General features: G+C 35.7%; 1 protein-coding gene across 5 annotated transcripts in view; it reads right to left on the bottom strand.

Annotated features, from left to right (window-relative positions):
* Positions 1–538: 538 nt before the first annotated feature.
* The window catches only part of TOP2B (DNA topoisomerase II beta), a gene marked incomplete at both ends in the record, with an annotated part of 56,260 nt that continues 36,202 nt past the window's right edge, over positions 539–20,596 (bottom strand). Inside the window, 20 exons of one of the 5 annotated variants that reach the window (XM_079538552.1) lie at positions 539–700; positions 916–1,013; positions 1,843–1,959; positions 5,555–5,671; positions 5,974–6,056; positions 6,518–6,725; positions 7,251–7,409; positions 8,663–8,807; positions 9,151–9,348; positions 10,339–10,422; positions 10,581–10,736; positions 11,404–11,495; positions 11,684–11,879; positions 12,990–13,190; positions 13,671–13,805; positions 15,400–15,631; positions 16,844–16,992; positions 17,263–17,384; positions 19,539–19,653; positions 19,751–19,843. In XM_079538552.1, the coding sequence (XP_079394678.1) occupies positions 539–700; positions 916–1,013; positions 1,843–1,959; positions 5,555–5,671; positions 5,974–6,056; positions 6,518–6,725; positions 7,251–7,409; positions 8,663–8,807; positions 9,151–9,348; positions 10,339–10,422; positions 10,581–10,736; positions 11,404–11,495; positions 11,684–11,879; positions 12,990–13,190; positions 13,671–13,805; positions 15,400–15,631; positions 16,844–16,992; positions 17,263–17,384; positions 19,539–19,653; positions 19,751–19,843 (2,862 nt within the window). Of the gene's footprint in view, positions 701–915; positions 1,014–1,839; positions 1,960–5,554; positions 5,672–5,973; positions 6,057–6,517; positions 6,726–7,250; positions 7,410–8,662; positions 8,808–9,150; positions 9,349–10,338; positions 10,423–10,580; positions 10,737–11,403; positions 11,496–11,683; positions 11,880–12,989; positions 13,191–13,670; positions 13,806–15,399; positions 15,632–16,843; positions 16,993–17,262; positions 17,385–19,538; positions 19,654–19,750; positions 19,844–20,596 lie in introns of all 5 variants that reach the window. The other 4 variants (XM_079538554.1, XM_079538551.1, XM_079538553.1 and 1 more) reach the window with 4 other exon arrangements.

The raw sequence follows: 20,596 nt of genomic DNA, 5'->3' as shown, positions 1-20,596 counted from the left end.
GATTTTTTTTTATATATTCTAGCAAGTCTGTGATGTACTTTCACTGGCTCTGTTTGTACATTGAGATTGTTTAACAATGCTTTCTATGTTCATATACTGTTTACCTTTTTCCATGGAGTCTCCTGGCAAAGAATAAAATATATTTATTTTAAAAAAACACCTATGTGGAAGTAAGTGGTCCCTCCAGCCCCATGTAACACACACAAGACAGAGAGTTTTCCATTTTTTAATGTTTAAACTTCATTTCAAAAAGCAGGTTTGCTGTTTGCAACCATGACAATTAAAATGTGCTTTAGCACCGCTGTCTAGAACATCTCTACAAGCCAGTCAGACAAATACATGACATTTCAATGAGTAAAAAAGAGCATAAAACTGTAGGTGTAAGAACAAAATGTTAAAATGCCTACACACAAGAATAAAAACCATCAATTACATTTATCACATAAAATAAGTCAAATGTACAAAAGTTTGCGACAGAAGGGACCAAAAGGACAACACAAGATAGTCGCTGGAAAACAGTTGTGTGCTCTTTGGGCACTTAATTAAACATATCAAAATCATCATCTTCATCAGACTCTGCAAAATATTTCACTTCTTTCCTAGCCCGGCCTGTCCGGGGCTTTGGGGCAGTTTCGGAGGCAAAGCCTGACTGGAAGATTTCCACATCCGAATCCTGGTCAAAAGTGGCCTTCTTGGATTTCTTTGGAAAAGAAAAGACAAATCCTTTGTGAAGCTCTGTGCATTTTGCATCTTGACATTCAGACCTGAAGCAACTCTTCTCTAACAACTGATACATAACCACTTCTCCACCCCAGTTGGCACCTCAGCACCCTCCCATACAAATGTGCATCTTGGATTGAAAGGAATCTGTTAGGTTATCGTTTACAAGTGGAAAGGACCACTGGGAGAACTGACCTTGCATGGTGTTGATTTAGGTGTCTTCTTCCCAGGGTTGTATTCACCTTCATTTTCTGAGCTTGATGCTTTCCTTTTCTTTGCCCCTCTCCCTTTTCCTAGGTGAGAGAATATAATTTCAATAAAACATCACAGTTCAGCAAACTGGAAAAAAAAACATTACTACATTTTATCATGTCTGCGTGTAAAGTTCAAATTCAGTCTACAGCCAGAACATACAACATAACATAGTTGGTTTTCTCAGTTTTATATCTCTCTTTTATTCTTCCTCTGGAGTTACCATTTGTGCTAGCAATTCATACTGTCAGTTCAAGACAGGGCCAAAATTCGCTAACCTAACTTCTTCCAGACTTACGAAGTACTCCAAGTCCTCGGCAACTTTTTGTGCTGATAACACAGCATTAATGCACCTTCACAGCTGAGGAATTTACTGTTTACAGCAGCTATCAGCACTGGCACATCTTTTCCCTTTGCAGTGTTCCGGTGAAATCACTGCAATGCTTCTGTCATTTTCTTCCTAGGATTCTTAGGAAAACTGGGATACCAATGAATTGGTTTCAAGAACCAGAAAACGTGACTTAATAGAACTGCCAACGATCAGAACCTTACTGATGTGTATAAACGTGAGCTCACAGAATGAAAATAACCAGTATCCAACAGAATGGATGAGCAATTAAAGGGGTTGGAGGCATTAAATGCATTCCCAGCAGTTAAGGTCACTTAAAAAGTTCACAGCAGTGATAGTCAAGAAACGCCAATGAATTATTGCTGTCATAGAAAAACGCTTAGGGCTGAGTAATTTGCTGGTGATTCATTCGCTCATGAATCAGCGTGGTTCTTCTTTCCCTCCAAATATAATTGTGAACCCGTGTTATAGAGAGCCCAGACACGGTGTGATGCTAATTGTCACCACACCTGAACTACTACCTTTGGGTGCTGCAGTCTTCTTTGGAATGCCAAATTCTGAATCCGAGTCAGAATTTACAGTTTCCATCTTCTTGGCCTTGGGAGCTCTCTTCGGTTTAGGTGGTACGTCTACTTTTGCTGTTAGAAGTTAGAGATACTGGATATGTTAAATTCACATATTGCTTAGAAATATTAAATTTTACTAGACTACAGCATAAATGGCAGATGTTAAAATGAGATGAGCCTCCTCCACTTGAGGAAAACATGCTTCAGCTTTTAGGTTAGAACTGTGAGGAATAAAAAGGAGGTGTTTCTTTTGTCAAGAAAACCTTTTAATTAAATTCTACCAGTTCATTCAGTATGTTCCAGTGTTTTTAATTAAACGCTTTTTATCTTCTTGAGCACAAAACAGGTTACTGTTATCTAAAGCAGCAACAGAAATTCTCCAAGTTGGATATTTAAAACATGCTCAGATACGTTACATTACAGAACAGCTCGCTACTTGTGCCATTTCTGCCTTCACAGTGGTACAGTCTTTGCCACAATTGCAGAACAACCCTCCCCATGATTACTGCAGGACTCTGAGGCACAATGCATCTGTGTTGTTTTCTGTTTACCCAATGAAAAAGAACCTCAGAAAAAGAAGAAAGGACAGGAAGGAGACATACCTGTGGAATCCTTACTGAATTTCTACTACTGCTACACAACTTGGCCATCTTTAAAAGACAGAACTCATATTGCTCCAAAAGCAGTGCCTCCTATTTATCTCCATGGAAATTACAACGAATATGAACAGCTCAATAACACCATTCAGTAATGTTTTCACTGTAGCCACCACCATTATCTATGCATTTTTATTGGTGACGAACAAGAGCCTGCATGCTGTGCTGGTAAAAATCTGCACCAGCGGACGTGACCCACTGTCACTGTCAGCACTGCTGGAATGCACCCCCACTGTCTCACTGTGCTCACTGTTTGGTCTCTATAAACATTCAGCAAGTGTCAATTAATGTCAGTGGGTGCAATGTTTCTGAGAGGAATTCATTTCCACTTCTTTGCTTCACCTGCACTTCCACATCAGACACCATTTTGTCAGACTGCCCCTCTGCTGCCATCTGTTGCATCACAATTAAATGCAATGGAATATTGCTGGGAAGGTTCATCCTCAGCTGCCATACCACCACCATCCGCCTCCGATATCGTGGGCCAAAGTAATAAAACAGGAGGCATTACTTTTGGAGCAGCCCTCATACACTCACACCAAGGAGGACAAGAAGTACTGCACTCCACATGTTGGAAGACAAACCAGCCTTTTATAAAACCCTCTGCTACACTCCTGACCTACGTGTTATCTGTCAGTCCTAAATACCTCAAAGATACAACATGTAAAAACTCCAGATAGCAGGAATGTGGACACTGGTGAGTACTCAAGCTTTCGTCTGTGATACTGCTAAGGGAATGTCTTCAGACAACAGATGAGTGTCTCCAGAACCTTTCTGGCTATGCTGCCTTTAACTGCTACCTGCTGGAGAGTCACTGCACTGCTTTGTGTGATTGTGATACCTACTGAGTAGTCCCAGTATCACGTCCTGGTAATATTAAAAAGCTTTCTTTGGCATCAAGGAGAGGCTCCGGCAGCCTTTTAGATAGACTTTGAGGGTGAAGAACTGATGCATAAGTTGGAACTCAGGAACCATATATGAAAACAACTTAAAACAGGTCTCTATAGATATCTCGATTAGAAGACAAAAGAAGAATATTAGCATAAAGCAAACCAGAGTCAGTCAATGCCAGAGATCAGGAAATTTCATCTCAAATTGATCGAGGTCTGAGAAGAAGCTGATCTCCTAACTATTCCTTTATTTTCCTGGACTAAGAAAGGAATGTGGCCATACAGATAACAAGACAGAAAAAGTAGTTCTTCAGTATCAGCTTCCTGTCCTCCAAAATTCAGGCTCTGAAGTCACAAAAAAAACCCCACACAACTGTCTGTAATAATTGCTTCAGCTACACAACAGACATTCCCCTGTGAGGCACTCACCAAGAGTGAGTGGATATCAGAAGATGGACACAGCACTAAGGACATGACTAAAAGAATACCAGCTGACCAATAACTAAGCGTGTTGATTTAGCACTGCACTGTCAAAGAAACTGTGATCATGTATAGTTTGGGCAAAGGAGAAAAGATGAAAACTGCTGAATGCTGTGAATTTTCGTGCACTAAAAAGGAAATTGCGTCTCTAAGACTACTACTGAGACAAAAGTATAACTCTTCTTCCCTGAACAAAAGCCTGTTGATACCTATTTTGTAAGAGTAAAGGTTAATCAGCACTCAGAAACATCACAAATGTGTTTTAAAGTTTCAAAGCTATGTTAGTAACAACTAATTGCATCTACACCTTCACGAAAGAGAAAGGGAGAGAGAGGTTGAATGCTAAGTTGCATCCATGCTACTACATACACAGGTCTTGTATTTAAAACAGAAGTTCATCATAAAGGACTTAAAAATAATCTTCATTCACTGTATTATAGAACTTTACTATTGATGATTAAAAAGTCTTCAAGTGTTTGAGAATCAGTCAGACGTTCACTGATTCAATTAGAGTAGCACAGTGTCAGTGAGACAGATTAGAACTATGGAAGCAAAGAGGGGAGGGTGAATGGATGCTGCAAATCCCTGGCACCTAACCCATAAAACAAGATAATTTTTTCCTCATTTTTAATAAAGTAAATTAATTATAGTAACTGGCTGCTTTCTTGCAGATTTTCTGGAGGCATCTTTTTGTGATATTAATGTACTAAGTTCAGCTGTAAGCTGGTCAGAGAAGACCACCATATTACAGTCAGAAAAATTGCTTTTGGATGAGAGACTATTAAGAGGAAAGAAAAAAATGAAGTCATCTGAAAGAAGTAATAGAAGCAAGGCAAAGATTTGAAAGCAGAAAAAACCTGCAGTCTATTATCTGCTAAGAAGACAGCAATTTTTCAACTTAGGTTCAGCATTAATTATGGCAAGCATTTGGTACAATCCTTAAAATGTATTCAGAAACAGGCTCAGAGCTCTCCTTTAGAAGTAGAAAGATAACAGTATATATGCCAATATTCTCCAAGGAACACAGTGCTTGAACAACTTATTCCAACAAATATCCATGCACAACTAATGAAACCTATACAAGTAATGAACTTGCTCTTGGAACTGTCCTGAATTCCACGGTTTAAGAACATGCAAATTGCCAGTTCTAAAAAGCCTGACTAAGAAATGAAGAAACTTCTGCCTCTGAAGTGTAAGGATAGCCTTCCGTTCTCTGTATCAAAAACTACAACTAAGTACCACTATGGCAGCTACATGGGCTGCTTAGGACTTAAGTACTTCCTGGGGATTCCTCCTTTGCACTGTTGCCCTTACCTCTAACGTTAATAAGTTAGATGCATTATAGAAGACTATCTTCAACCTGAAGGACACCATGGCTCATTTATTCCCTGAGAGTTAAAGCCTTTCATTAGTTTAATTAAAAGGCAGAGCTCCATACATAGTAAGTATTGACATTATTGTAGGCAGAAAGAATTTAATATCATTAAGGAGCTGGGAGAAATTCACACCCCCTCCTGCAGTGCCACTGAATTTGAAATAAATGAATGCTATTTCCACTTTTAAGATGATGATGGTGAAGAGATGATGCAAAGATGGAAGTGAAGAACTTTAAAAAAGGTTTGATTTACAGGGTAATCCTACACTTACCTTTTTTAGCAGCTACTGTTTTACTTAGAATTTTCTCTGTTTGTTTTGGGGCGAAAGGTGATGAGAAAACAGGAGTAGAATCCTCCTCATCACTGTCCAATTTTGTTGTATCTATAACCACAGAGTATGTTCAGAATAAGATTTGTTCACTGCATATTTTAAATCATCCTTATTGGTTACATTCAAGATCAATCCCACAGATCCACTCTTCTGATACTACAGCCAGGCTATGGGCGTACCGTGTACCTACAGTACAAGCTGTGCTCCTCTCAGGATCAGAACCTCTGATTCCTTTTCCCCTGCATAAATCTCAATACCACTACCCTTAAAATTACTGCATTAAGTTTCTACTTATGACATGAAACCCCACACATATTCCATAACGGTAAATAGATCAGTGAAAACAAGCTCACCATCGTCTGTCTTCTGAGAGTAAGATGGGAATGAGAAAATGTTCCCAAAGTCTTGATTTTTCTTCTCTTGAGACATTTTTCTACTTCCAGACACAAGAAGAAATTGCATAAACTACATTAACTACATATTGAAATAGGCAGACATTATAGCATCCATAAGAGATTAAACTATTGCTTTTGCATTTCAGCAGGCAAATCCTTAATAAAATCTCTATCCTGTCATGCATTGTAACAATTTAAATTAACAGTATTACAGTTTTACCAATAGTTCTGTACACCAAGTTGGTTCAAGAAGGAAAACAAAAAATTTTACTAAATACAATTAAGGGATGACATTACTGACACAATTTGGTAAGCCATGTCTTCCCAAGTCAATTGCAATGATGAGATAATACACACTTCCATTCCTCCTCAGAAATGTATACGTTTTGTTTTGCATCTTATGTGTAGATTAATAATTAATCAATATTCCATCAGTTTTGTTTAGAGACTTCTGTATTCAAAACAATTATTAAAAAATATACTGCTGAGTTACAGTACTTACTCTGGAGATGGCTTTGATTTGACTGGAGAGAAGTCATATTCATCTTTTTCTAAACTGTCTGAGGGAACGAACTCATCCTCTCTGTCGTTTATAACTGGAGAGGCTTTTACTTTAAGCTCATCTAAATCATTATTATTGTTGGCATCGTCGTCATCATCAGCATCGTCTTCTTCTTCTGAGAAGTCAAATGTATACTTAGGCCTCTCAGCTAAAAGAAAAATACATATTTACACATTTCAATACAGTTACACTACCACATAAATAAATTAAAGGGGAAGTCACTCAGCAATCCCTGTCTCGGATTACATAAGACAAAAGACCTGAGGAAAAAAAGGTCTCTGATACTTTTGCCTATTAGAGACCTTTTCAGTTATTTTTTTGCAGCCAGTTAGATTTTTGGGCCATGTTGGACAATATAATTGCATTAAAGTTATTTCTCTGTAATGGTATTCCTTTTCAATATCTTGTGTAATTCACAGCTTTTTTGAGTAATTTCTATTCTAGTATTTTGGATGAGGTGAAAGATTTTTGGATCAAGTTACAAAATCTTTCCCAGTACTCTTGGTCTTGCCATTAAGGGTTTTTTCACAAACATCACAGTGAAGAGAATACAGTGCAAGTTATCTGCAGAAGATGATGTCCTTAAGGAAGGCTGTGGTCAAAAGAAAACATAGGTTAATATGTGAAGTTTAAACTTTCTGCCACAGTGCACATTTCACAAAAACTGGAGTACCTGCAGCTCTCCTAAGCAGAGAGTCTCTTGGAATAATCACAGGCTCACTCTCTTCTAAATCACTTTCAGACTTGGACTCATCATCTGACCAGGGGTTTCGTTTCTTCACTTTTTTTGCACTGGATTTTGTAGATGATGGTGCTCTTCTTACTCTAGTACCTGTAACAAGTTAAAGCATCTTTAACAGTCAGTGAAGAAAAAAAAAAACAAAAAACACTACTTCTGCCTTTTCTAATTGTTTATGTTGCATATACTTAGCATAATTCATCTTTAAAAGTTTTCTTTAAACATTTTAAGTTTTGTTTTACTTCCTACAGGAAAATTTAAGAACGTGAAGAAAATTTCATAACCTCCTGCTGCCAAACAAATTTGCTCTAAGACAGAAAAGCATAGAAGTCTCTAATTTGAAGTTTTAGTTCCTGAGCACTCAAATTCCCATTTTTAAAAGGTTACTGGAGCTTTTCAGGAAAAGAAAAGTTTTTCCATTATTCAGAGAATTGGGTCAGGTACGATTATTGGAAAACTCCAATTAACATGGGAAGCAGAGGATACTCATCTGGAGGTGGCACAGTACAATTGCAGGGCAAGCTCAGGTAAAGCTGGACTAATTGACTCTGGCTCAACACTGATGAGGGTGGATTCAGTCATAACTGCACTCAGGGTGCTTATCTATTCATGGGGGTTATCTATTCATACTCAAATATTCTCTCTATTCCTTCAGCTTTCTGTTTAATTGCTGCCTGTCACACCTCTGTCCCAATAATCACAATATTTCTGAAACAGTAATAATAAATTCCTATTAATAGAGAAAAAAGAGAGTTAATATAGACATTGATTAGTTTGCCACACCATAGTGTGCAACTTTTTTAAAAGTCACCATGACTGAATATGCCAGTCAGAAAATAAGTTTGTTTAATCAAGTTCTGCAAGCTATACTGTACACTGAGCCAGAAGATCAGGGCTTGGCCCTTAGTGGCAGAGAACATACATGTTACATATTTTCATTTGTACACAATCTAATTATGAAAAAATAATCTGCTTTTTTTTTTTTCACATATTCAGTGATTTAGATCCCTCCCCCTCAAAACCATAAGTAGAAAACAGAAGATCCCCCACTTCAAGAGAAGCAGAATACTTAAAAGAAACTTCAGTAAGTTACTATAACTAGAGAATCATAACAGAAGTGCCTACATGTTTAACCTGAGCATTGACTACCTTGCTTTTAATTTCCATGTATGCTGTAAGTAATACTAAAGTGTTTCAAAGTATTTCCACGCATGTCTTTAAGGAAGAAAATCAGATGAAATACTTATTATTGTGGTATATTTCCCTTCTCATCATGTGCTAAAATACACTTAATGCAAAATTAGTACTCATTTAAGCTTAGTGATGACTGTGTCAGGATATCTCACCAGGCTCCTTCTTCTCTCTCTTCAGTTTAGGGATTTTAGTTGCCGAGGCTGCTGTATTCACCGAGTCATCCCCACCACCCTCAGTTTGCACGCCACCAAATTCTTCATCAAATTCCATTTTTATTGCTACAGAATCGGCATCACCCTAAAAATATTAACAAGTTAGTCAAAATCAAATTATACCTTTATATTTCAACAAAAAACTGCAATACAACTTTTAAAAGAGAATAAATGAAAGTAGACTACTGTATTGACAATTTTAATGGTATTGGAAGGAAAAAAAATAAAAAAACAAAAAAAAATTCCCAGCAATAGTAGTCATAATAGGCATTCAAACAAAAAATAAATCCAGCATTAATTTCTTCACACATTAAGTTAGCAAAACATCATACATACAGTACAAATGGGGTCTAGTGGTTCGGATTTGTATTATCAGCACAGAAAAATAAAGCAGTTAAACAATCTAACTACAGCAACAGTTGGTTTACCTTTTTCCTTTTCAGCAATTTCCTACTGGCATCAGCTTTCATGGCAGATGTAATCTGTGGAACTATTCTTCTACCAAATGGTGATGGCATGGTCTCTTCCAACTGAAGTTTCTTCATCTTGGGTTTACCGACTTTACCTTTTATTGGTTTGCCAACCATACCAGCCAGGACATCTTCTCTTTCCTGTGCTTCCACTTTCTAACAAATAACCAGGGGTGGGAGGGAAACAGTTTCATCTTCAGTAAGGGCAAAGTGGAACATGGTGCTTTTTCAATATTTATTAACATGGAGCAGAAGACTGCCCTTAATTGTCATCTGAATTACAGTACACATTTTACTAATGGAAAATCAATCACTTAATTTGGTAAGTTCTCCCTTACTTTATGTAGTTAAAAACTATACTTTTTTTCAAGCCTAACTAAATACAAACTTTTCTACACTTTGGAATATATTTCTTTCATCAAGTTTCTGTTCCTCATGTATATCTCCAGGTAGTACTCTGACTTTTCAGTCCATCAGTGTTTAAAGCAAGCAGCTAGCTTTCAGAGTAAGTTTTATAAGGCACATTTTCCAGTCCTTCCATCAGTTTTTTATTACAGAAGTTGAGGCTTCAACACAGAGTACTTCCAATTGCAGCTGTACCATGAATGCACACAGAAATAAACATCTTATTGGTATTATCCTGCATTACTTCAAAAGATTACATCAGCCATTTTCACAGAACACTGAAAGTTGAGGCTCAGCAAGTTACCCACCAACATGTCTTTGCCTTTTTCCAGAGGTTAGGACCTCTGGAAAAATGAGGCAAGGTAAAAAAGCCCTTTGCCTAGCACTTCTGGTCTACATGCTTTGTTCCTAGATTTCTGGCTTTCCATTCGATAGTACTTACTGCTTCACAACAGGTGAGATCACCTAGAATTACTAGTTACTACTTCCAGGTTTTTTTTGTCATCTGAAAACAAATTTGTTCCTGGTAAATTTTCTTTCACTAACTTGGAAAAATCATTGTACTGTACAGATGCAAGAAACAATCCCTGAGGACCACAAATAAGAACTCAACCACCCAAAACAGATTGCCCACTTGTCCCTATATTTAGAGATCCATCTGGTTTCAATCATTTTTTTTCCTTTTTTTTTTTTTTTGGCTTATTTTTAATATATATTTTTAGAAAGATTCATAAAACATACTTCAAGCTCTTCAACAAAAGCTGCTAAGTCTTCTTTCCAGAGATCTGAAGCAGATTTCCTTTTAAGGTCATTTAGTTCTCTCTCCTAAAATGTGAAAGAAGCATATAAAATATAAGTTTCTGAGTTGGCTGAATCATCATATAGAAGTAACCTAGTAAATACTACCTAAACTGAACATTCATAATTGGGCACATCATTAATTATTAAGTCATTTCAGAATAAGCCTCTCACAGTGTACCAACCTTTGAATCTCTGTGCTTAATTAGCTCTTCCACTTTCTCTTTTGTAAGTGACCACAGAGACATGTTTAAGATATAGTTAAAATCAGGGCCAGAAGTTGATCCAGAAGCAGAGGAAGCATCATCATTTGGGTTTTGTGGGTCCTCCTCTTCTGCTGCCTGAAGTAAAATATTCAGAATTAGACATATAAATAATCTTAGCTCTATAAATGAACAGCAGCAATTCCTCAAAATACCTTGTGGATTAAGGTATTTCCTTAATGAGTAAGGTGTTTCCACATGGATTCAGTAACATCAAAATTTGTCTTGTCTTTTCCAAAAAGCCATCTTCCTGTCACTTTCTATGGTTGGACTGTTTAATCATTGATTTAAGAATACAAAGCTGAACCTAACGTTAGCAATTTGCCTTGTATCCTGTTGCCTACAGAAACTGGTACCTTCCTAGCCATCTCACATAGGATGGAGATTTTTCCCCTCTGGACATGCAGGTACATCTGTTTCTGTAGAAACTAGCACAGTTTTGTATAGCAGCATACAAACTGCTATAAAAACCCTGAACATATGAAGTTCTCATTCTAAACCTTTGTATTATCTAGCTGTCTTCTTAGAATTATCTGTGTTGAATACCACCATTATGCAACAATAATTGTACATAAGTTTGTATTTGTAAGAATGAAAGCCAATAAAAAGTAGTAATGAATAATCTTTTAAAGTGCTGTGTCATAAATTAATTAGACTAGTGCAAAACAAACATGGATAAATGAATATCACTGAATATAATTTATAACAATAGGATCAAACATATCCAGAGATTTCTGATCATCACCTTTTCCTGTGCTTCTTTCCAAGCTTTAACTGGATCGGATTCATAGCCCCTCTGAACCAACATTTGAATCAAATCTCTTTTTGATCTATTCTCTACAATACAACAAAAAGAAAAAGGAAAAAAATCAACATCATGAAAGTCAATGTCTTACATGGAAATACATTTTATATTTATTTATATATATAAGTTTTTATATATATTATTTATTTATATATATATATTTATACTTAAATCACTTCCAGATTTCCTCCCAGTTCTATTTTACATAGTACTTACTCACCTATGGTAATTTTTCCTTGTATCTTCTCCAGAATGAAGCGAGCTTGGTTGTTTAGCTTTGTAGATTCAGCGCCCAACATTCCCACAAGCCATTCCTTACGTAAACTATAATAATGTAATCGCAAGTCAAAGAACTCCTTCAAAATGTCTTGCACAGTTTCATACTTCTTTAAACATCCCATATGATCAAATAGCACCTGTAAAATACATAATATATGGCTTGAAAGAGATTTCATAACTCAAGATTTTTGATCTTTGTGTATGAGTTTATTTCTATTGCTCTCACACACACACTACATGACAAATAGTATTCTGAAGAATGAGTGTTCAAACCTGCTTCTGGTACTATACAGCACATAGCTGGATAGATTATATTTGTATTCACAAGCAAACTTAACATAAGATTTATGGTTATATCTTCAAGCAGGAAAACCAGTATACAGAGAGGATGCCAAAATCTAGCTGAAAGTATAATTTTATCTAAGTTAAGTTTATCACAAGTTCAGAGACACATGATGATTCACAAAAAAATTGTATAACAACTGAAGAGTATTTTTTATAATCTCTAAATTCTGATGTGAAAGCTGCCACTTCAAACATCTCAGAAATCCTTCAAGTTCAAGTACAAAAAAATAAATCATTTTTACATCACAGGCAAAATCAATTCTGCCTAACTTCTGACACCTCCCATTCAGACATTTATAGGTGAACTAGTCACCCTGGGCACCCCTCTATAGTCAGCTGAAAGAAATAAATCCACCCCTAGGGGAATTCATCTGTCCAAAGCATCTGTTTGGTAGGTGAATGCATAATGGACTCACATAGCCATCTAACTCTTTAAGATGTTTACACCAGGATAGATTGATTCTTACACAAATACAGCCCTTGCAGAGAGATTCTTATGGTAGTTCATACAGTTATTTGAAACTGTGAGAAGTACAATCACTTTGATTTGGCACATTTGCTTTTCAAAAATAATCTATACAATAGATTGAGCAAGACCATTTTCAACACATGCATGTGTGTATTTTTGCTTTGTGATAATGTTTGAAAGTAGTACCTGCCATAAAGGGACTAGAATTCTAGACAGTTCCAGTGATGTTTCAAAACTCAAGTAGCCCAACATGATCAGAAAATCAAGACTTGCATTATCTCCAAGATGAATGAATTCAAACAGTTAAAGTTACTTTTTGTCAGCAGCAAATATGAAGAGAGATTTGTTCAGTCATGCCAAAATCACTACAAAACCATTCAAGTTTACAAAAGGAACTGTAAGTATTCTGATAGCCAAACATAAAAAAAGTTACCATAGAATTACAAGTAAGACTTGTTTGAAGCTTAAAGACTTTGTGCAATCCAGCAGCTTCTGCCTGTGCAAGCTTTTCTTCTGTCATCTTCACAACAAATTTCACAGTTGTATCTGTGTGGTATTCCTTGTAGTCAGAGATTAATGCTGGAGTTTTTTCTGTTCCATTCAACATGGGTTCTAGAACCTGTTCTTTGTACACCTATTAAGAAAAAGATAGCAAAAAACAGAAACACTTATTCAAAATTCTTAAAATTCCTAATTCTTTAAACCAAGCTAACAACGAAGCTAAGATTTCAACTTGTGTACCACAGCTGAAACCAATGATAATTTACAAAACCAGTATTACCTGCAAAATGAAAGCTGGAATTAGAAAAAAACATAAGAGCCATTCTAAAAGGCCAGGAAGGTCTACTTAAAAAATAAAAAATAAAAATGGGATGATTATGTATTAACTCAGCAAAAGAAGCAGTTATTCTTTGTAGTATGGACAGTAGATGGCACAAGTAAAACCCCCTCCTACAAACGGACAGAAAAAAACGAAAAGAATGAAATGATGTTTCCTTCCATGTACATAAAATGATCAGAAGTGGACTAAAATGTTCTCCTGCATGTAGAATAAAATTTTTTATTATTATTATTATTATTTTATTTTATTTTTTATTTTTTTACTGTCACTTACCTGGGTCCATGTCCTTACAGGTAGCTCTGTAATTTCTACAGTGTTCCTGTCCACCACAAATATTTCACCACTGACTACATACTGGTTTTGACCAAGTTCTTGAATGGTTCCTTTGAAGTTTTTGTAGTTTGGGAGCTGAAATTGCAATAAAAAACAGTGGAATGCTAAGAAACTTTGTAATAAGTCATGGAAGATATTTCTTTCCCATGCACCATACAGCTATTACTTTATACTGGGCAAATCCATCAACCAGCCTCTTATGCTGATGATAATCTTATGTCATAGTAAAAACATTAGCAAAAAAAACAAGATACACACGTGCAAGTGACAGAAGAAATCACCTTATTATCTAAAGAGTAGATAAATAATGAAGAAGATATAGCTGAACCCAGGAAGGTGGTGTTTCTCTTTGTTTGGTTTGTTGGCTGTGAGATTCTTTTTGTTTGTTTATAAAATTTAAAAAATTTTGTTAAATAAAATCTATTTTATTTAAGGTGCTTATTGTCTTTTTGATTTGGTTTTCTTTTTGGATTTTTTTTTTTTTCTTCAGAAAACAGCAAGCGCAGCTAAGGCATGACAGAAAGTGGATTAACACCCCAGTATAATCACTGTAAGTTTACATCAACACTAAGAGAAATGGAGAAGTTGTGCTACCTTCCCTAGCCATTTTTTTATTCATGTGCTGTTTGGCAAAGATAGTGGAACCCATCCAGTTTAAAAATTAACTAATGGGGTGACAGATTTTTAATTACAGTTATTATTTACTTTAACTGAATTGATTCCCTTATCCAGCTTACCATGCAGCCACAAACACATACCAGAATACTGAAAGGAGCTAGATGGAGGCAGAACTGCCTCTTTCAATCACAGTGAAGCTTCAAATGACTGTGAGACTACACAGAAGGCCTAGAAGTCCTAAGGGAAGGGCAATGGATCACATTAATTAAAAAAATTCTAATTATTGTTCCCAAGAATTTGAAAAAGAAAATTCACTAAGTCATGGAAATTGGCAATGCACTTTCAGAGGCAATGAAATGTGACCTAAGCAGAGATGTTTCTGCTTCTATGACTTAGATACACAAAGTAGCAATATCCATTTATCCATCAGTTGTAAAGCAAAGGTATAAATTACCTTAGCTGTTGATTACAGAGGTTCTGGGTTCACATAAGTATTCTTACCGTGCAAAGTTTTTTTGAAATATATACCACTTCCGAGAACTTCTTGTAAAATTTGAAATAAAGGAGCAGAAGCTACATACAGCTCAGCAGCTGCTGATTTTGTCCAACAGTGACAATACCTTCTCCTATGCTTACAGACGTGTTGATGAGTACAATTTGGATGAGACAGTGAAAATTTTATATTTGGCTGAAGATAAGTAGTTGCACCTCATAAAAGAAATCGTGACACAACTTTCTACTCTACTCCCATGCAAAATAACTATCCTTAGGACTTGAAATTTTGAAGTCTTCCAGTCAACACAGAACAAAAAGTTCTCTAAAGTAACTGGAAATATATAAATTGCACTGTTTGTTTTTTTTTCTTCAAGATGAACTGCTCCAGTCACTTCCCAGCAGTCAAGTAAGGTTCCTATGCACAATTACCAGGACAATTCAACCCACATACTTCAATAATCAAGCATTCATAGAATTATATGACTACATTTCCTAAGTATAAAATTAGGTTTGATTAGCAAATGTATAAAATGCTAGTACATATTATTATTTTTACCATAGGATGGGGATCTAAGCCATCCAGCATTCGTCTGACGTTGTTTACAATCTCTCTGGTATCGTAGTTTGGAAGTTTGCAAGCCCATCCAGTACCAATTCCTTCAGCTCCATTTACTAAAACCATCGGAATGATGGGGATATACCATTCAGGCTCTACACGTTGGTTGTCATCATAAAGGAATTTCAGCAAGTTGTCATCCACTGATGGAAAAAGAAGCCTGGCTAAAGGGCTTTAAAAAGAAAGAAAACAAAATACTTTTTAACTGGAGCCCCACTAGTAACATGTATAAGTGCTTTAACCCTCAATGTGTCCAAATATGAGCTATTTTTCTCATGTCTTCTTCTCTCTGCCATTTGGAAGCTGAAATTACACTGAACACACCTCCTGAGAAAACAAAGTTCCTCCCAATGGAATAGCATGCTAATAACAGATAATGCCTGCTTTCTTCCCAATTATACATGTACACAGTATGCTAATAACTGATAACAGTATCTACAGAAATACCATTCTCTGAAGCATTCATGATTCATACACTTCAATGTAAGTCATCGAGATTCTGAAAATACAAAGAGGTTTTAGTGGGGACTTATTTTGCGCATCTAGGATATTGTCCTGGGTGAACACAATTTCCAGAACCTCATGAAAAGAAGAATGTACAGAACTAAGTTGCTACACAAAAAAACATATATGAGAAAGTGAATAAATCCCAGCACTATGCATAGCTTCTTATTTTCTGTTAATTGTAAGCTTTGTATGAAATTTTAGGCTAAACATTAAACAAATTAGAGAATAAGAGAAACAATATAGAAAATTCTAGAAATTACAGTAAGGAATACATTTTCACACTGCACATTAAATTGAATGTGATGACAGGCCTGTCAGCCTAGCTTCAGTGCCAGGAAAGGTTACAGAGCAAATCATCTTGAGGGAGATCACACAGCACGTGTGGGACAGCTGGGGGATCAGGCCCAGACAGCATGGGCTCACGAAAAGCAGGTGCTGCCTGGCCAACCTCATCACCTCCTATGACCAGGTAACACACCTGGCTGATGACGGAAAGGTGTTGATGTAGTCTACCTAGACTTTATCAAGGCCTTTGACGCTGTCTCCTGCAGTATTCTCCTTGATATGCTGGCTGCCTGTTACACTTGTTACCTGGGTAAAGAATTGGCTGGATGGCTGGGACCTAAGAGTGGTGATGAATGGAGATAAATCCATCTGGCAACCAGCCATGGGTGGTGATACCCAGTGGTCAATATTGGGGCCTGTCTTTTTCAACACTGTTACTGATGATGTGAGCACCCCTCAGTAAATTTGCAGATGACACCAAAATATATTAATCCTCTCCTATTCCTTTCACATACAAAAAAAAAAATAACAACCCTTTAGTGTTGTGAAAGGATTACTTTGGTAATAAAGCTTTTCAAAAGCATATGGTTACCTTAGCATAGTGAAAATATAGCGAGGGCTGGCAGCATCCTTTCCACCATGAAGCCTGGTACCAAACTGACCAATAGGTTGTAGAAGATTAACATTGTTACTTCCAACGAAGTTCTGAGCCAAGTTGACAATGGTCATCATTAGTGCTTGCTGCAAGAAAATACATATTCATAAAAATAAACATTAGAAACACACTCTTTCCTAATCAGTTAATAATATAGATTTTTAATGCCCAGGAATTCTGTGACTAACCTGACTTCAATTTCAAAGAAATGGTCAAGAAAGAAATACAGTAAGCCTCTTACTAGAGCTACTGGCAAAGCACAATTAGTAGATTGAGTCAAAAGATTCGGAATTTTAATACAGTAAACATTTTACACAGGCTACAAATTCTCACAACTTCTTACTCTTCATACTCACCTCTCCATGGTGATAAGCTGACATCTCAGCAACAGAACCAGCCAGCTGAGCAACCTTTACTTCACGTTTATCATTTCTCTTAAAGCAAGTGAACAAAACTTTGCGCTGCCCTGGTTTTAAACCTAATAAGAAGAAGATTCCATTTTCAACACATAAAAAAGCATTGGTTTTAAAAAGCAAAACAAACAAACAAAAAAACCACCTGATTTTGCTTTTTTCTCATTTCTAAACTCTTGAAAGAAGTTTAAACTTTAAGGGCACATAAACGCATACTGTAATATTAACGAAACAACATTCTTTTCAGTTATTTTAAAATAACACAAATAATAACAGGAATGAATACTTTAACAGAAAAAGTTACCTAAAGAGTGGAAACTTAACCCTTTAAGCCAGTAGTGCACAACCCTATTCTAATAAGTACAACTTTATCCTAAATGTACCTCTGCAAGTCAAGAGTTGTTTCTTTCCAGTATAGCGAGCAAAATCTTTTTCCTAAGAATTAACACAAATCTAGCAGTGACAACTGTAATTGTAGCTTACACTTATTTTAAAGAACTCTGAAATTTAACTTTTTATGTTAAACCAAAAATACATGCTATTTGTGTCCCTTCTAAATCTTCCAGTGTTTTAAGAAAGAAGCCATTCTCTTTGATCAGATCTTTACCATCTAGGTACACTTGATGTATACTTTAACCACACCACCTTTGTGAAAGAGAGCATAGAATTTTTCTGCATGTCATCTGTAACTGATAACCAAAACATGCTTATTCATCTATTCATTGTTTTAACTCACATATGCCGCTAAAATGCACTAAAATATTGCTATACATTACCATTACGAACCTAAGTAAGAGCAAAAATTGAAAAAAGAACATGACTTCAATCTCTACTTCATTTAGATACATGAAGTTAATTGTTTTTTTAGTAATGGGTCTGCATCATATTTTCTAGAAAACATATAATGGAAGTAACAGACTCTGAGGATTTCCTTCACACAGGAGAATCACCAAGAAATAAGAAAGCTGTAACTGAAAACTGTAAAGAGATGTTCAAAATGTTCTTTTTCTGTATTTTTTTTTTGAGATTTGCCAATAAACTACCTTGTCAACCACCTGTGATATTGGAAGAACAAAAATTACTGCTAGAGTATGATCTTCTGAGCAGTTCAGACCCATGATCAGTAAGCAAAATTACACTCAAAGCTGACAGTGACATTAACAGCAATAATATGTTTAATGTTAAAAAATAAAATATATTGTATATATTTTATATATTTTGTTTATTTTGTTTATTTTATTTTGTATAAATTTTATATATTTATATACATATAAAAATATATGGTAAAAATAGATATATATATACACATACACACAGAAATTACATTATGTATACATGTTATTTATATGTCTCTAATATAATAAATGTATTTCTCTCATATATATATATGGCTAAATACGGCTAAATTTATATATATATACATACATACATACATATATATATATATATATATATATATATAAAGGTTCCCTTCTAGTTTTCTTACATTTCTGTACAGATAAATGTTCTTGCAGCATTAGACATTTTGGTGTGAGCTTGCAGTATCAAGAAGGCTGAATACCTCTGCTATATAAAGTGTATTAGAAATTGGAGATAAATGCCTTTTTTTGGTTTGTTTTGTTTTATGAAACCTCAAGGCCTTTTTACCATATCTTAGTAAGCATATTTACACTGTCAATGACATAGGCAGAAATATTTGTTCATACTGTCTGCAGACACCTTTACATGAAGCACACACTGCATAGTAAAAGCTGTTTCTTTTCATACTCATGCTATTGCAAAGGAAGAGTTAGTAAATCTGATTTAGAAGAACCATAGGATGATTGCAGGAAGGATCAGTAAGCACTAAAAGAGTGCTTGTGCTACATGATGGGAGGAAACATTTCATCCTTTCATTTTTATCTACATTCAGATGACAACTTGAATTGTAATTATCATAAGCACTTAGAAGACTTGCTTTTTCTGACTGTACAAGTAGAAGCAAAGCACTTGTAATGTCTGGGCTAGAGTTCTGGTTAAGCTAAAAGGCTACAAAGCATCAGTTTAAACTTCTTCACAGAAGAATTGTTGCAACTACTTAGCATATAAATGATAACAAAAAAAACCCACAGAAGTCTTCTATTCTCTATCTGAATACGCTGGCTTTCAAAAAAAAATCACGAGTTTAAAAAACAATAAAATGGAATATTCTAACAAATCATAATAAATTGTCAGCTTACCATCAACAAGGGATGGAATAGATCTTTCGTTGTCTGAATTTGAGAAGAGGATCAACTCCTTGTTAATGAAGTCATTGTAGGTCAAATGTTTTGTCGCTGTACCATATAAAAATTGCTGAAAAAAAAAACCACACCCATTGTTCACTCCATACAAACACCACGTTACATTTAAATCTCATCCACTAGATTTATTACTATTATTTAGGACTCACCTCAGGAAGGCCATGTAGCCGACGCTGTCGCCTGTCCTCCATGAAGTTTGTCAACCATTCTTTTCGATCATCGATCTTCTTTTTACTGAAGGCCTGAAAAAATTCCAGTTTTATTACATTGTAAGCATAGAGATGTTTGTATAAACATTAGTTACTTTAGCCATAATTTTATGTATACTGCACACTATCTGATCAAGTATTCGGTATTTAAATAGATAAGATTTAAATAGATAAGATAAACCATCTAACTAATGCTTACATTTACATGAGCCTGTAGCAGTGCAGGCTCATGGCCTATTAGATACTGCTGCAGAAGGTTTTTCTAACTGACATCGCTCTCACTGACCAACGCTAAAATTCACATTACTTTGAAAATATGCACACAGTTGGAAAAATCTTATTCCTCTCTTAGAAAAATTCTTATTCCACTCTTCATAACAGAGCTGTACTTTCATGTAGAAGTTTAGAGGCGCTGAAATTGTTCTGTAAACAATTTAAAGGTTGGGCTCATCATTTAGTTTATGATCAACAGAATTGTCTGACAGAAAAGATACTCCATTCCTCTTATATTCTCCATTTACCCTGTCAGCTACAGAATGCCAGTAACTTGTAGTTGTTCCTGAGTGGCTAGAACAAGTCCTCATAGGAAATTGACAACTTAACAAAATTGACATTTTATAAAGGCTAAATGAGAATTTAGGCTAGCTGACTGAGAGCCTTGGTCTTTATGAACACAAGGCATCACTTTAAAACAACAACTTAGCACTATAAAACAACAGAAATGTTCTGAAAGATTGTTCTGTTACAGAAGTAGATTTCCCATCCAGTGAGTTTCTTCTCCAAAAG

Source organism: Tetrao urogallus (assembly GCF_951394365.1).
Source record: "Tetrao urogallus genome assembly, chromosome: 7".
In the NCBI taxonomy this organism is placed as follows: Eukaryota; Metazoa; Chordata; class Aves; order Galliformes; family Phasianidae; genus Tetrao; species Tetrao urogallus.
This window is presented reverse-complemented; position numbering and strand designations above follow the sequence as displayed.